General features: G+C 42.7%; 1 protein-coding gene across 6 annotated transcripts in view; it reads right to left on the reverse strand.

Annotated features, from left to right (window-relative positions):
• Positions 1–18,040, reverse strand: part of RNLS (renalase, FAD dependent amine oxidase) — a 298,200-nt gene that overhangs the window by 26,752 nt on the left and 253,408 nt on the right. For 2 of the 6 annotated variants that reach the window (XM_047088612.1, XM_047088610.1), the window contains exon 7: positions 2,028–2,459. The exons of 3 other annotated variants lie outside the window; for them this stretch is intronic. In XM_047088612.1, coding sequence (XP_046944568.1) covers positions 2,307–2,459 — 153 coding nt within the window. In that variant the 3' untranslated portion in view covers positions 2,028–2,306. Of the gene's footprint in view, positions 1–955; positions 1,884–2,027; positions 2,460–18,040 lie in introns of those variants that run through there. One more of the 6 variants, XM_047088613.1, reaches the window with a different exon arrangement.

The raw sequence follows: 18,040 nt of genomic DNA on the forward strand, positions 1-18,040 counted from the left end.
TGCCAGAGGTGAAAAATACTATTCCACTGCTATAATTTGTCACCCTGGCTGCCTGAGCAAGAAAGACCTGCATAGACGGTTTAGTAATTAAGCTTTTCAACACAGCATCATAAAGTTTTATTCTGGCGGAGGCTATATTTATCAGCTAACAAGTATTAAATCACCCCACTGCTCGAGCCGTTTCTCACTTAAATACGCTCCTTTCAAAACAGAGCGGCTCTCCGTGGCTGTCTTGATTTAATAAACGTTCTTGTTTGGAAATACCGTGGTGCTGTGTGGTCCTATGGGGCTGACAGACACACGCCCCCGTCACCTCTCCCAATACTGCTGACTCCTATTTCCCCGGGGGGGGGCATACTGGACACCCCAGCGCTGGGTCGTTCGGGGCATCCTGGCCCTCTGAGTTTTGTGGCCCTCTGGGATGGCTTCCAGATTTTTCTCTAACCATTTTAATTTCTGAAGGGAAAGAGGTGAATGAAAATAAAGAACACAAGCATTGGATAAATTTTGTTTCCTTATTTGAGCATCAGGAAATTGGTCTTTTCCTCGCAGAGAGGGATCTAAATGTAAGATGAGTTTTCAAAACGACTGAAATGATCTACCTACTAGGCAGGGCTGAGTCTTTTCCCATATTTGCCACAGAGTTCTCAAAACAGATGCAGCATTATTAGGCAAACGTACTCGGAAGGAATTGATATTTAAAAGCCCTCAGTAATGACTTAGAAAAATCTTTTCTCCAAGTAACTCACCCCAACTTTATAAGTCATTTTCCTTCTCTTTTCTTTGGAGGATGTGCATTCATGAGACAAACGTAACACTTCCTCAGACTTCAGGACGCTCTCTGTCAAATGGCTCCAGAATTACATTCATTAAAAACAAGATGGTTAACACATTCGAGTCTTTTCTGCTAGACTTTAAGGGTAAAACCAAATTGATCAAATAGGGGCCAAAATGATTAAAGGAATCTCAATATTCTTCATCATATCACATCAGAAATCACTTAATTTCCCCTTTTCTTTCTCTGCTTTCAAAAATAAGTGACATTGACCATATGTAGGCATTTCAGTGTTTCATGAGTTGGTTGCTAAAAGGACATGTAACAACATTCCGTAGGATCACAAAGCCTGCTTTGTGCTACAACATAAGCAATTTCTGCCCATGCTTTCAATGTGTGTGTATATATGATACAAGGCATGTGAGTGTGAAACCTTCAATACCACCAAGGTAAGAAGTATTTTGTTCAACTGTTCATCGTCTGAGAGGCCGCAATAATTTCTTTCCTTGCACAATTATAAAATAGCACTCGCCATTTTGCTTTTCAAATTAGCAACAAGTAGCTTGTTTAGAAGGCCGGGGATCAATTTCTCTCCAGCCAGTCATTGGCAGGAAGCATGTGGGTCACTGAAGCATGTGGGTGATATGCTGAACCACTAAGCTGGCAAATATTGAACTATTTTAAGTGCATCTATTTTCTAGCTCAGTAAATTTTCTTGTTGTATTAAATTCATTAAACCTGACACAGTCTAAATGCCACAGCGCATGCTGGAGAGCGCGTGAAGGTAACAGCACCAGCCATCAGAGACAGCCGAAGATAAAGATCGATGTATTTTCTCTCAGTTTGTGTTTAATTGTTACTTTCATATTAAGCCTGAATTTTGTTTTTTAAGGTTAGAAACTATCGTATGACTTGGAAAGTCCAGTTGAATCTGGTTATTTTCTGAAAACGTGAAGACAGGTTTCTTTGTCAGTCGATTGCCCTCCAAACCACAATCCTGGAGATGATGACACCTGAGACCTACAGGTCAGGATCATTTAATAACTTGAGAGACACAGAAAGAACCCTCCGTTATCCACAGTTCAGGGGAATTGAGTAGTTCGGCAATCTGCAAAAACATGGAACCAAGGTCATGCTCGAAGATTGAAAATGAAGATTTGATATTAATTATTCTTTATTTGGAATTGAAATTCTCAAAAGAATCAAGCTTTTGGAACATGAACTATTATTTTGATTTGACATACTTTTTTTGGGGGGGGGGAGGGTTATTTGTTATTCTTAAACATTATTTTTTATTTTTCTTTAACAAGGAGTAATCATGGCAATTCAGAAACCCCGTGAAAGGTGTACTGTACAGAGAATCTTCATTGCAACTTGCGTTGTAACTATCAAAATTACGAAATCGATTTTATACTCCATACGAAAAATTTTCCAGTAATTTCTCTCAGCAAAATAGAAAACAAAGTAATCTCTCACAGAGAACTGTGAAACCAGAAACCCCAAGCACAGGTAGAGAATAAAGATCCAGGGGCTAAATTTGGTTCTTTAAAGCTTCTAGAACACACAGGGCAGAAGAGACACAGCCGTCGAAGTTGGACTGGGTGAACCCATCCCCTCCACACACAAGGAAAGGTTCCCGATGAAGAGTCAATTGGCCATGAGAGTTGGCAGGAGCACTTATCACCTAAAAAAGTTAAAAACAACAACAACAGACAAAAGGATTGCGATTGACGTTCTCTGCCCCATTACGCCGTGATGTCAACACTCACCCGGGGAGGAGTTCTCTACCTGCAGAAATCACGCTCTATCTCAAGGAGCAACGGCGCACAAAATGAGGACCCCTAAACCCCTCCCCTCACCCAAGTATTTACACTGACCTTCTCAAATGTCGACATTTTCAGGTGGTTGATACACTTAACCCAAGTGTGTTGAACTTCAAAAATAGTAGGTCACGATATGCTCAATTAGTTGAAGGTACAGCATTTTTTTGATAAGGGGGGGGAATGATATTTGTGAAATCATTTACCTATTATTGGGTCCCGGCTATGTGCTAGACAAGGTAAACAGAGCAGAGATTTAAGGACTGTATCCCGAAGGACTTTCCAGCCCAGCACGGTCTGCTAGCACATAACAGTGTCTAAGGGCTAAGACAGGGTGAGTAAGAGGGTGCTACCTTGGGGTGGGAGGGTGCCCAACCCAGCACAGCCGGATAAAGAAACCTTCAAAGGGGAGGTGACGGGTCATTTCACTTGAGTTCTGCCGGATGCAGAGGAGTTTACCAGTGTAGGAAACAGGCCTTTCCAAAGAGAATGAGTAGCATGTGCAAAGACCCCATAGTCCATGGGCAAGAGAGAACAATGTGTGTTTAGGAAACTGTGGGGTTGGTCACACTGTGTGTGTGTGTGTGTGTGTGTGTGTGTGTGTGTGTGGTAGGGCTAATCAGAGGAAGGGACACGGCTGAAAGGCAAGTTAGGAGGCATTTAGTGTTTCAAAATTAAAATGTATAAAACTTATAAACACAGGTCTATTAAAAATGTAGAACTGACTTACTAATAAGCCAAAAGGGAGAGAATTAGCTGAAGTCTGGGATTTATTCTATTTTATAGAACCAGGTTTATAACACTTGAAATGGTGAAAAGGGCATAGAGGTTATTTCCTGGAGAAAAAAAATATATATTCTCAGACTTGGGATGAGTGTTGCTAATAAGCTTTGAGAGCTGGGAGAGTGAGCCGGGTGGTGGGGGGTGAACACAGTCGTTTTGGACACTGAGATGATTTGGCCCCTAAAGCACCCCAAGCCCCTAAAATGCAAATCACACAAACTTATTATAAAGGCACTCTCTGGGCGCCTGGCTGGCTCGGTTGGTAGAGGATGTGGCTCAATCTCGGGATTGTGAGTTCAAGCCCCACATCGGGGCTAGAGTTTACTCAAAAAATATATAAATAAAATCTCTTCCCCTATGAAAAAAAAAGGCAATCTCATTTGGGGTTGCTTCCCGGCACAACTTCAGGGAATGCCATTCACACAGACGACAACGTGGCAGTTCTGGTCTCTTACACGTTTTCACGGAAAGGAACAGACTAAGGCCCACGAAGATTTGCTATTTTAAAAATTACCAAAAACAAAAAATAATCAAGAAATATACCAAATACTATTTGGATTATGGGGCTGAGATTTGGTTCTAGATAGGTTGAGTTAGTACCTGCTTTTACAACTTTTTAAAACCGGAAAAACTTTGCAGAGGTTTTTTAATTTACAGGCCATATTTTGCTTTAAAAAAGAGGTTGGGAAGGCGTCTGGGTGGTTCAGTCAGTTAAGCAACCGACTCTCGGTTTCGGCTCCCAGTTTGAGAGATCGAGCCCTGCACTGGGCTCTGCACTGACAGTGAGGAGCCCGCTTGGGGTTCTCTCTCTCCCCTTCTCTCTCTCTGCCCCCATCCCCCAAGATAAATAAATATACTTTAAAAAAAGGAAGTTAGGTACAACTATTCCTTTGTTGAATCCCTAAAGATATGGACGTTTAAAGTCCCGTGTTGCGCATATTCGATGTAAACTTTGAAGAGTGCCCTCTCACTTTTCTAGAGGCCATCTGACAGGAGCAGCACCTTTCATACATGTTGTAGATAATCTTTGTTTTAAATTATGCCGTAGTTTTAGCTTATTGTGTTCAATTGCGATTTCATTTTTTCCTTGCTTTATTGAGGTATAACTGACAAATAAAAATTGTATATATTTAAGGTGTACAACGTGATGTTTTGATATGCGTGTATACATTGTAAAATTGTTGTCATAATCAAGTTAACATATCAGCTCATATAGTTTCCATTTTCTCTTTCTTTTCTCCCTTCCCTCCTTCTTTCCTTCCTCTCTCTCTTTCTTCTTTTCTTTCCTTTTCTTTTCCTTCCTTCCTTCCTTCCTTCCTTCCTTCTTACCTTCCTTCTTTCCTCTCTCTCTCTCTTTCTTTCTTTCTTTCTTTTTTTCTTTTCTTTTCTTTCCTCTCTTCCTTCTTCCTCCCCCCCCCTCCCTCCCTGCCTTCCTTTTGGTGAATCACTTTATGATGTATCCTCTTGGTGAATTTCAAGTATACTATACAGCCTTGTTAACTACAGTTGTGTTGCTGTACGTTAGCTCCCCTGAATGGACTTGCTCTGTGTAAGTGAAACTTCGTACCTTGGACCAGCATCCCATTTTCTCTCCCACGGCTCCTAGCATTCACTGCTCTGCTCTCTGTTTCTATGGGTTTGACTATTTTAGATTCCGTATATAAGTGAGATCATGCATTGTTTGTCTCTCCATAGCTGAGAATCTTGAAATCAGCTGAAACGATCTTTGAGAGGCTCAAAGAGACAGCACAGAGGACAGACACTGAAGAACAGACCTGGGCGTTCAACCAGAACCTATAAACTGCTACTTTAGACAGAATTTAAACAGGTTGGATGATTTGATTTGTCGGTGAAATACTAAGGGAAGAACAAAGCCTTTAGGTTCTTATATATATATTAATGACTTCAGAATGTGGTAACAAATAGTTTGAAAGCAAGGGAGGCTATAGGAACACTCAAAAACCAGATGAGGCTGGGAAGAAGCTTGGCAATCTGGTGCCATTGAGTAGAGGGGCAAAGAATTTTTTGACTCTTAACAGGCCCCGAGGGTGCCTGCTATGTTTTCCTGCATTCACTAATGCTCATGATGATGCCCCAGTATCCAAGAACCAGTCCTAATATGCATAAGATGTTACTTGTGAGCATTTCTCGAATGTTCACCGCAGGCCAAATGCTTTACGTGTGCACCCGTTTCATGAACGCAGCAACCCTGCAGGGCGGTTATGACTATTCTCATTTTATAGAGGAGAACACTGAGGCTCGGGAAGATTGTCACCTGCCCCAGGACAGAGAGCTAGGAGGTGAGGAAAAAGAGACTCGGATAGAGCAAGCAGACTCTGGAACTCATCTTTTTAACACTTTCAGAAACATTTCCACGAAGACGCGATTTAAACGAAACAAACACAAATGTGTGATAGTCACTGACAGTTTTACGCATCTGGAAAACTCACATAAATGGGACAACTCATCCATATACACGTGTACGTATGCACACGTGTGTAATACAAAGGAACGCATGCACGTATGTATGTATAATTTTTAAAACAAAACAAAAGATTTGACAGCCTCTTAGCTTAATGCACCTAGAAAATTCACATAAATGGAATAGCCCCTTCATATGTATTCATATATACATACGTGTGTGTGTCTATGTATAATGGAATTCTATTTGATGAGTGGCATTTTGAGTGGCAAATGCCAGATGGCAGGTCACGTGGCTGGAAGACCCGGCCACCCATGAGCCGGTCTGCAGTTTGGAGGAAATCAGTCTCTCTGCGTTGAGGTGCGACCGTCCATTTTGCAATCACCCAACAGGGAAAGTACGGAAACACGAAGCGTGTGCTCGCAAGTTCTTTCCCCTGAGTGATGTAGATGGCCCCTCGCTGGAGGGGCACGCGGTGGCCAAAGCCACAGGCTGTCACTGCGCTTCCAGCCACAGTGAGGAACCACAGCTCAATGGCTATGTTTCGGACGGGTGGCAGGGCTGAACTGCCCCCTTGGAAATCCAGGTTGTGTCTGGAGGGTCAGGGAGGGTCAGAAAAAAGTCCTGCTGTATCAGCTGACGCTCTGGGTCGCTAACGCAACGCTTCTATATGCTTCGGTGATGACTGGACCAGACATATAAATTCGAAGCAGAAAAAGGAGTTTTATTTCTAAGCTGTCTTAGCCCCTGCGAATGTGTTTTACGCCTCTCTCCACCTGCGGCACAAAACGGAAACTCGTTGGCTCCCCGTGGAAGTCCTTCCATGACCATGTCTTCCCTCCTCTCTTGTCCTGCCTCTCACCTTCGCCATGTGTCCTGTCTACATTCGCCCTGATCTTCTGCAGAAATGCCCTTCCTTGTCATGTTTCTGTGACTTTGAACGAGCCATCCCACGCAGTGACGTTGCAGTTCCTTTCTTCCCTGCCAAGAAAATTGCTCATCCCAAAAGAACTAACACAAATGTCGCCTGCTCTGAGGTCTTCGTGCCCTGAGAGGCAGGCTAAGTATCTTTTCAGGGTGTTGTTTTCATCTATGATGTTACTTGTTAGTTTGCACTGTAATTACGTCCGGTCTTGTCTCTCTTCTAGATTGCGCGCTTCTAAGAGCAGGGCTTGGGATGCACTAATCCTTGTATCCAAGTCTGGGAACGGTGCCTAGCCCCTATTAAGTGTGCAATAAATGTTTATTGAGTTTTAAAAAAAGACAATATTGTACACACAGTTGATCAAATGAAGGTCTTCGCAGGGAACCATCTACACAAAAAGTGTTATTCAGAGGCTCCCACAGGGCTGGGAGCAGCTCAAATGGAAGAGATACTGTATTTAGAATGTTCTCAATAATGATGAATGAAGGGCTGTCCTCTCCTCGCGTCTCGGGCTGTGAGCTGCTTTATGTGAACATCTTGTGTGTCGTGTATTAAGTGGAATCACACAAAGCTGTTGATTCTGTAGGTCAGGAATGCTAAATGTTGTCCCCTTTTATACAGTTTAACCTGTTTCTTCGTACTATGCTTATTAGCTATAATGATATACACAAAAAGTGTTTTCATTAAAGATGAAAAGAGAGGCAGAGACAAGAAGGCTAATGGCGACTTCAAAATGGCGATTACTGGGGCATGTGGGGGGTCAGTCGGTTAAGCATCTGACTTCGGCTCAGGTCATGATTTCATGGTTCACGGGTTCGAGCCCCGCGTCGGGCTCTATGCTGGCAACTCAGAGCCTGGAGCCTGCTTTGGGTTCTGTGTCTCCCTTTCTCTTTGCCACTCTCCTGCTCACGCTCTGTCTCTCTCTCTCTCTCTCTCTCTGTTTCCCCAAAATAAATAAACATAAAGAAAAATTCAAAATGGCGATTAGCAACAAAGCAAAGGTGATAATTAGCAAAAAAAAAAAAAAAAAAAAAATTCCAGTACACACATGACAATGCACATTCTTCCTTCCACACCTAAGCTGATAGCAAAAGACTGTCCTCGGGCTGTCAGACATCTACCCAAACAGAACGATCTTGCTGTTTGGCCGAGAGCATGGCTGTATTGTAAGTTGATTCATTCTAGTCGACTGTCCAGCCCAAGATTTGGTTGCTTAAAACCCACCTTTCTGAAATACGGCACTAAGTGATATCCATGCGGAGCTGGGCAAGAACTGAGGTCTCACAGAGTCTAATCTTAGGTGTGCAACCAACCTGATAAGAAAACGAAGACAACGTTTAAACAATCAGGCTCTTAACACTGCATTTCCTCACTTGTCACGAATGCAAATTATACCGCCTTTCATTGAATCTAAGGCACCGTCGATTGGATGAGGCACCAATATTTTACGTACCAGTGAGACGGAAAATGGTGGCAACATGACACCAAGCTTTACACTTACCAGAAAGGCTCTTTTAGACTTATCTACGAGTAGATCTTATGCCGAGATAGAAAGGAAATAAGAAGGGAACACAGGCTCGGCCTTTCCAAAAACGTCTTCACATATAGAGTGTGACCTCTCTGCTCTTTAACTCAGAGTTGTCCACACCCACGGTCTTCCCCACATCGTCCGCCCCCTGCGCCTCCTAGAGCGTGGGTGATGGGTGACGTGACATTTCTTACATGGGTGACCCACCGAATTGTTTATGCTCGCAGTTTCTTTTTTTAAGTAAAGTGTTTTATTTATTTATTTTTTTAATTTGTTATTATTTTTTTTAACGTTCATTTATTTTTGAGACAGAGAGAGACAGAGCATGAACGGGGGAGGTTCAGAGAACGAGGGAGACGCAGCATCTGAAACAGGCTCCAGGCTCCGAGCTGTCAGCACAGAGCCCGACGCGGGGCTCGAACTCACGGACTGCGAGATCATGACCTGAGCCGAAGTCGGACGCTTAACCGACTGAGCCACCCTGGCGCCCCCATGCTCGCATTTTCTGGGAGCCACTGATACCTGTCTCGCAAGTTCTGAACCATGCACTTTCTCTTCGGTGGGAAGGAGAGGTCTTCCGAGGGTGAGAGCCACCACGACTCGTATGCTTTTCTCAAATGGTCCTCAGGTAACCTGCTCGTTAAACTATCAAGGGGCTGCTGTGGAGGGAGGTCCCACGTTACACCACCCGAAATCGCCAAGTTCGTGTGAAAACAACCTCCTGATGTGTCCTGATGCATACCGACTTGGTGGCATCTCACAATGGGTGAAATAATGGCAAATACAAAATGAGGGAAGGGGAGAAGTTTGGTGAGTACTTAATGGGAGTAAATGCCTGGCAAGTCTAACAATAATGAAAAACAGGATTCTTTAAGCAGGGCCTTTCCTGGTAACGGCGTCTCGGGGTCCAGACGCTGGGGTCTTCAGCATTGCTGGTTTAGAGCAATGCCAAACCCCAAGAAAAGGCGCAGGCTCAAGTGAAACTGACAGAGACAGACCGGTGAGCAGAGAATCGACTTGCTCCTTTGAACAGGTAAATGGACCGATTCCAGGACCGGGCGGGCAAATCTCCTCAACCGTGTCCTAGATGATCGGCGTGACCCCGCCAGCCACCTTCTGGCAGCCATCGCTAATTGACTGTGGCGTTCTCTCCCGCTGAGCCCAGAAGTGGCCACAGCATCCTTCCCACCTCATTGCTTCAGGCAGCCACGACCAGTCCGTCGGAGTTGGCACTGGAGGGGGAGTCCTGTAAACCCATCCTGGGTTAGAAGACTGCAAACACGGAATTAGACATAAGCGAATTAAATATTCTTCGCTGTTTTTTGTTTGTTTGTTTGTTTTCTCTTTTCTCGTTAAGCCAGGATAGTCTGATGCATCGCCTTTGTCTAAACCAGACATGTTTCAACGCCAAGAATTAGGAGCACATCAGGAGCTATTTCCTCTGGACGATGCCAGGGGCCCAATTCTAATGTTTTCTAATAATCTTCTAATCATCATCTACAGCCCTTGGTTCTTAACCTCCCTCCACACCGTCATCCCTCCACGGGTCGCACCGGGGCTTTGACTGCCGGGTGAAGATACAAGGCACGCATTTTGGCTACAGCCGCATGCCGCAAATCTGTGCGTCACAAGTATCAGGGCTTGTGGGAAAAGCAGAGTTGGAACAGATCTTCCAAAACTGCGAGAACCCTGACCCAAGCACTCACAAAAACAATACCCATCCTAGTAAAGTGACTAGCACAAGGAGTGTTCTCCTAGCCTCTGCGTCTGGTGACACCTTTGCAGCCTGAACTCTGCTTCCTCCTCCAAGATGTGGGTCCCGGGGGACAGTTGCTCCGAAAAGAGACCATTTCGATCTAAATTTAAAATATCGAGGAGGGAGCCTTCATCAAGGCGTCATCTCACTAAAGGGGAGACATCTTTGTGAATTCTTCATTAGCACTTAACAATTTCCCCAGAGAGTTGAGCGTGGCAGGAACCCCAACAGTTGTCAAGGCCACTGTGACAACCACCGTTTGCCCTAAAGAAAGGCACCTCCGGAGATTTTTCAAGTTTTTTTTTTCTTAGATTTTCCTATTTGCCGAAGCTTCGTCTCTGCTTGTGAGAAAACTTACCCCGGTCACTTGAAAACATAAACACGTACGACACCAATACGATCCCCCTATGACCCTAATTTCCTATTTCTCAATTGCATTTGAAATAATTCACATTAAAAAAAAAAAAAACCCAGGTGCTACAAAAGACTGAGCAATTTTATGACTCTCTTGTGTTACGTTACGTTCCGGAGGGTCACGTTCATTGGACGTGGGACGCCTGGGTCTGGACAAATGGAGATGTCTGAGGCATCGCTTGCACTTTCGATAGCCACACTGAATATTTAAATTGATTTCTATCAATTTCAGTGTCTGAGGGTGTCTCTTTCCTCCGATTGTCCCCGGAGTCCAGGGAAACCTGATTGTCTCCTGGATGCACACTAACTTGGTTGGGGCAAACTCTGAGTGAACATCTCCTTTTGCGGGCATTTCCCCAGACCATTGTGTGTGGGGGGTACTGACCACACTGGCAATAAGAACGGCAAGGAAGGCTGAGATGCAGTGGGGCTGATTCATACATTTCCTCACTTCCTCTCCTCGGCCGCCAGCGTAAACCTGAACCCATGCCATGGTACATAAACAGCAGAAATGGAATATTTGCTTAACTTATTCTTTTATAGCCCCGATGCAAAGCTCAAAGGTAGCGGTTCCCAAAAGTCAATCTATGGCAAGAAGAGAAAAAATAAGGAGAATTACGAGCTTTTTCACGGAGCCGAATGTATTCTATTTATAAATCGGGTATGAGGTTACATCTTTACTATTTTTTTTTTCTTTTGGTTATCCCTTCCATTAAATTCTGGAGGCTGTGTTTGTGCTTCTCAAATTCTTAAGGGCAGAACGCAAAGATAGCAATATTATACTGCTTCCCAAGACATCCCAAGAGGGATTTTACCGGTCCATGAAATAAAAACGCTTGGACGGTTTTGCATAAAGCCGGGGTGAGCGAGGGGAAAGGGCAGAGGGGAGGCTTTGGAAAACCACCAGGAATCTCAGGTAACACTGCATAACCTTTGGTTTGGACTTGGTGAGTGGATGAGCAATTTTTAAAAAATGGAATAAAATCTCGTGTATGACTCATTTCCCAGAAACTTGCGAAGCCCCTCCTGCAGCCAAATATTAATCTAAACAGAACTAGAATCTAGGGTAACACGTTCTTCCTCTGTTCACCTGTGGCTGAACGCTCGGGTAGTAAACACAGGGCTGCAGAGAAAAATAGGGATGGGGAAAGACTTAATCAAACGTAGAATAAATGTCTGCCTCCACACTCTATGACCCTAGAGAGAAAATGTTGTTTGTGTTGATTCTACGTATACATCTCCCCATTCCCACCATATTCTCAAGGCACTGATTTTAAGCATCTATCATATGCCTGTTTACAAAAAACAGGGAGAAATGTAAACAAATGAAGAGAGACGAGGGACTGTGCTGATGTTAGTGGAAACGTCTGTTTACATATTTATAAATGAGGATCCAGCCCAGGGCCTCAGAGCAGGAGGAGACCTCATTGTTGGGTCGGTTGTGAAAAATATTATCAACCCCCGAGCACTGGTTTTTTCTTGAGTAAAAAAAAATGTGTTCCATTGGCTAAATTAAAAATGTAATGTTTCTATGCTTTTATTTTATAAAAGTCCCCCTGGGGACTAATGGAAATACAATAAAATGTTGCCGATTCCTCTACACTTAACTCACCAAAATGCAGTTTGGTAAGAGATATTTGCTACTGAAAAGCCTTGTGTGTCCTCAGAAACCGCGAGCTACCAAGGTTGTTTTATTCATTTTTGTATTCCCAGCATCTCTGACCCCGCTGAACGTGGCTGCTGTTGAATAAATGTTTGCTCAAAGGACGTGTGCATGTGGGCCAACAAAAAAACTAATTAGAACTTACGAAGGTTTTAAAGTCTCAGAATTCAAAAGGTCTTTAAGCACGGAGGAACTTTTTTTCTCTCTCTCTATGAAAATAATTTCCTTTGGTTTTGCAGTCTCTAAATTTTCCTTTACCTTCTGAGTTATCATGCTATTTACTTCCTTCTCTTCTATAACACTTAACACCTGCCAGTTGTCATTTAGTTCTTTAGCACTTGAACTGTCCAGGAGACAGCCCTTTGGGCCCCAGACTCCTTGTTCTGATGGCCCGAAAGCGGAATTCTCTGCTTCTGTCCGGCTCACCTTTTGTAGGTACCAGGCAAAGTCACCAAGAATATCTGAATCAGCCTGAACTTCAAAGAGCGAATAGGGGCGCCTGGGTGGCGCAGTCGGTTAAGCGTCCGACTTCAGCCAGGTCACGATCTCGCGGTCCGTGAGTTCGAGCCCCGCGTCAGGCTCTGGGCTGATGGCTCGGAGCCTGGAGCCTGTTTCCGATTCTGTGTCTCCCTCTCTCTCTGCCCCTCCCCCATTCATGCTCTGTCTCTCTCTGTCCCAAAAATAAATAAACGTTGAAAAAAAAAAAATTAAAAAAAAAAAAAAAAAAAAAAAAAAAAAAAAAACAAAGAGCGAATCAAGATGGCTTCCCACCCAGACAATTCAGCCTCACCTTATAAAATGCTATCTACCGTTAACGACACCCTGGGAAGTGTGTAAGATATCACTAGATGAGCGTGTACGTATGAATATGCATATGTGTGTGATAGGATCTACAGATGTTTGTCTTTACTTTTTTTAATGTTTATTTATTTTGACGGAGAGAGAGGGGGAGAGAGAGAGAGAGAGCGAGAGAGCATGAGCAGGCGAGAGGGAAGAGGGTGACAGAGAATCTTAAGCAGGATCTACATCAGCGAGGAGCCCAACACGGGGCTCGATCCCACAACCTGAGCCAAAGAGTTGGACGCTTAACCAGCTGAGCCACTCGGGTACCCCTGCCTTTATTTTTAGAAATGGAGACCCTAGTGACATGGTCCATGATATTTCCAGTTTAATGTCAAAGCTGCGGTGAGCCTGTGCAGACACAGTTACTAAATAATCCTTTATACAATTTTCTTTCCTGGGACACAGTGAATACATTCTAGAAAGCTATAGGTGTCAGGGAGAAAAGAAACCAATTTTTCTGGGCGACCTAGCCAATCTATGTCTATATTAAAAAAAAATTCTCTCATAGAACAGGCAACTCTCTGTGCTCAGATTTTTGTGGTGCGGCCAGAAATCATACACATATGGAATATATTTGCTGTATTATTAAGAAAAGTGATGATATGGGTTATTTCTTAACCATACGTTGCATATTATTGAAGATAAGTGATACTGAGAACTGGGATAATCATGATAAATTGGAGTGCCGATTATCCCGCTTAGTCTATTTTTAGATAGATTTCCTTAAAAAAGATTGCACTCCTTTTGGCCCCTGATTTTTGAGGCTCTCAGTCCTATATTATCTTAGTTACAGTACTTAATATTCGTAAAGAGCTTTATCAACACGCGGGTGCTTTCCCGCAGAGATGGCACATTTCTAATTGGTTCTTACGTGTTATGATCATTATCTCATCTTGCTCCTGTTCTATTCGTCTCTCCGGTGTTCTATTATATTTAATGGTGATTTCATAAGCCCGTTTCTTTGTCGTGCTTTAGGGGAAAGTTTGCTTGTGTTGTGGGCTCCTGGCTGCGGGGCTGCGTATCTGGTACCACAGAGAGCCGCTGTAAAATGACTATTGGTTGGAATAACCCTGTATGGGAAGAAAGTGATGTGGTTTGGCCAATTCTCAGTGGAGCTTTTCACTTTATTGGTATTTGTCTATTCTATTTTAATAAACCATGGGGTAGATGCAGGCAGAAAGTGCCACAAATCAATTATATGATCCACGCGGCGGCTTTAGTGGGGGCTTCAACTGCGAAGGACGCGCTTTGCTGAAATTGTATATTCAATTCCTGAAGTCCACATTAAATCCGTTTAGATCTATTCTACCTTTCAAAGCCCAGGAATCACCGGAGCGGTCTGTTTCGATGAGGAGTTGTTCACAAGTACACAATAAAGAACGAGATACTGTTTTCTCTAGTGCCGTTGCAGCAATAACAGACGAAACAACAGTCGCATTACAGTCCCCTTTAGAGTTTTTAATTTAATAGAAAATTGTCCTGCCCTTCAGCAAGTTTTCGCACGTGCATGCATTAACTCTTCAAACATGTGTCATGCTCCTAGCAGCTACCGAGCCTGCGGAGGGGGCTGAGGGCACAGACACCACTTGCTAGCCATGAGGTGACCTACCAGATGGGGATCCTTTTGTCTTTGCCTAAATATAAATGTTGCACCACAGTGTCTCAAAGGATCCGATTGCTTGGGGTCCTAGGATGCAGAGGGCCAAACATGCTTTCGATTTGTGCGTCTGGACATAAATCTAAAATCATCCTTCCTACTCAAGTGAGCCTAATCACTACTTCTCCCCCGTTTCACAGCTGTTCAATTCCCCACCAGTTCAACCCTTGTCCCTTCTCCCACTCCATTTCCCGTCCTCTTCCTGAGGACCCAGAAGAATGGCCATTATTTCTTTCTGATCCTCACTCGTGCTGAACGGACCCAACAGCTTTTTGTTTGCACTGCGAGAATTTTGGCCAAAAGATTGCCGCCATTTTGATCTTCGGATCCAGAAACAACCTCCTTTCTACTGTTAATACTGTGAAATTAAAAGAATCAACACTTGTGCTCCTCAGAGAGACAATAATGGAGGATAAAAAAACAAGGGGTTTTAAAAACCAGCTTAATTGGGTGTGATTTATATGCAGTGAAATTCACCCTTTTTATGCTCACCGTTCTATAAATTTCAACAGTATACACAGTCGTGTTAACTACCACAAATATAATATAAAGAACATTTCTGTCACCCGCCCCCCCTCCCGCCCCCCACATTTCCCTTGTGCCCCTTTGTAGTTCATTCCCTTCTCCCAATCATAGCCCCTGGCAACCATTGATCAGTTTTCTGTCCCTACAGTTTTGCCTATTCCAGGAAGCCATGCAGGTAGAATGATACAATAGACAGCCTTTGAGCATGGCTTCTTTTGCTAAGATAATGCTTCTGAGATTCACTCATGCTATTGTAGCTAGTAGTAGCTTGCTTCATTTTATTACCGAGTATTTTTTCATTTACGGATGTGCAACCTTTTGCCCATTCACCAGGTGGTTAATACTTGGGTTATTTCCAGGGTTTTTTGTGGGTTTTTTTGGCAATTATTAATAAAGCTGCTATGAGCATTTGCAAATAAGTTTTTATGTGGATGCATGCCTTCATTTCTCTTGGATAAATCCTGAAGGGTGGGGTCCTTGGGTCAGATGGTAAGTGTATATTTAACTTGTAGGAAACTGTGAAACTCTTTTCCAAAGGGGTTGGGGCCATTCCACATTCCCGCAGTGACACGTGAGGATTCCACTGACATCCTTGCCAGTGCTCGGTACTTTCAGAGTTTCTGATTTGAGCCACTCTACTAGGTGTTCCATGGCATCTCACGGGGGTTTTAATTTACATTTCCCTGACGACTGATGATGTTCAGCATTTTTTTGTGTGCTTACTTGCCATCCAATCTCTTCTTTTTTGTGACTATCCATAATAGCCACTGGCAAACACTTATCTGCTTTCTGTCTCTATGGGTTTGCCTATTCGAGACATTTCATATAAATGGAATCATCCAAGATGTAGCCTTTGTGTCTGCTGGTTTCTTTCACTTAGCATGATGGTTTCAACATTCATCCACGTTGTAGCGTCTATCAGTGTCTCATTGCCTTTTTTTGTCCTTCAAATGTTTAATATGTATATTTCGGTATAATTTCCCATAGGTCTTCTTCTTAGAAATATGTTGAAGACATAGTTCCCACCTAACAAGTGATTTTTTTAATTGAGGTATATTCATTGCTTTTCATGGTGAATAATAGTCCATCTTACGGACATGCCATATTTTGTTTATTCATTCATGTCCGTGATGGATATCCGTGCTGTCTCCATCTTTAGTTACCGTGAACAGTGCTATAAGTTGTTTGTGCATACGGTTTTGTTCGAACACACGTTTTCAATTCTTTTGGGTATACGGGAGGAAAATAGTTTGGTCATATTGCAATTCTACGTACAATTTATTGAGGGACTGCCAAACCGTGTTCTAGTGTCCAAACCATTTTATATTCTAGCCAGGAAGGCAGGAGCATTCCAGTTTATCCACATCCTTACCAGCATTTGTTCTTTTCCTTTTTCTTTCCTTTTTTTCAAATTACAGTCATCCTAGTGGGTGGGAATGGTATCTCATTACAGTTTTAACGTGCATTTCCCTAATGACTAAGGACATTGGGCATCTTTTCATGGGCTGGCTGACCATTTGTATCTCTTCTTTGGAGAAATGTCTACTCAAGTCCTTGACCCATTTTAAAATTGATTGCTTGATGGTTTGCAGTTGAGTTTTTATAAGAGTTCTTTATGCATCCTGGATTGTAGACCCTTATCATATAAATGATTCACAAATATTTTCTCCCATTCTATGGGTTATCTTTTTGCTTTCTTGATAATTCTTGGATGCACACAAGTTGTGACATTTTGATGAAGTCCATGTTATTTACTTTCTCTCTTGCTTATGCTTTTGACGTTATGTCTAAGAAACCATTGCCAAGGGTGAATATTTACCCTTACGTTTTCTTCTAAGATTTTTATGGTTTTAGCTTGTACAGTTAGGTTTTTAATCCACTTGGGTGAATTTTTGCGTGCGGTGTGAGTTCAGGGTCCAGCTTCGTTCTTTTGTATGTGGATATCCAGTTGTCCCACCACAGGGTAGACTGTTGTTTTCCATTGAATGTTTTTGGAAACTTATCAGAAATCAATTGATCATAGGTGTGCATTCATTTCCAGAGTCGTGGTTCTATTCCATTAATCTATATGTCTATTCTTATGCCATTACCACATTGTTTGGATTAGGGTAGCTTCGTAGTAAGTTTGGGAATCAGAAGGTATGAGTCTTCTAGCTTTCTTTTTTTGAGATTGTTTTGGCTATTTGGGGTCACTTGCAACTCCATACAAATTTTGGGGTATTTCTGAAAAAGCCAGTGGGAGTTTGATAGCAATTACAATAAATCTGTAGATCACTTTGGGTAATATTGCCATCTTAAAAATATTAAGTCTCCTGGGGCACCTGGCTGGCTCAATTGATAGAGCATGCGACCCTTGATCTTGAGATCATGAGTTTGAGCCCCACGAGGGACATAGAGTTTACTTAAAAAAATAAGTAGTCTCCCAATCTATGAACACACAGTGTTCTTTAGTGAAGTGCTCTTTCAAATCTTTTGTCCATTTTTAAATAACTGGGTCATTTGTTTTCTTATTACTGATTTGTGACAGTTCTTCATATATTCTGGATACTAGTCTTTTATCACATGTATGTTTTTTCTCCAAGGCTGTGTCTTGTCACTTCATTTTCTTAACAGTGTCTTTCAAAGACATTGTTTTAAATTTTCATCAAACCCAATTTATCAATTTATTATTTTATGGTTTCTGCTTTTTGTGTCTCATTGAAGAAATGCCTGCCAAAACCAAGATCATAAAGATTTCCTCCTATGTTTTCATCTAGAAGTTTTATAGTTTAAGGTTTTATGGTCTATGATCCATGTTTAGTTCCTTTCTGCACACAGTGCGAGTCATGGGTTTTCGAATCTAAAATGAGATGTTCCAGTTCCTATTTTTCGACTTCTTAGTGGCATCACGTTAGGCAAAACCATGCGCCACGAGCCTCAGTTTCTTCAT

Source organism: Lynx rufus, unplaced genomic scaffold, assembly GCF_022079265.1.
Source record: "Lynx rufus isolate CCGP_SWC_20201006 ecotype Redwood Valley unplaced genomic scaffold, mLynRuf1.p SCAF_25, whole genome shotgun sequence".
In the NCBI taxonomy this organism is placed as follows: Eukaryota; Metazoa; Chordata; class Mammalia; order Carnivora; family Felidae; genus Lynx; species Lynx rufus.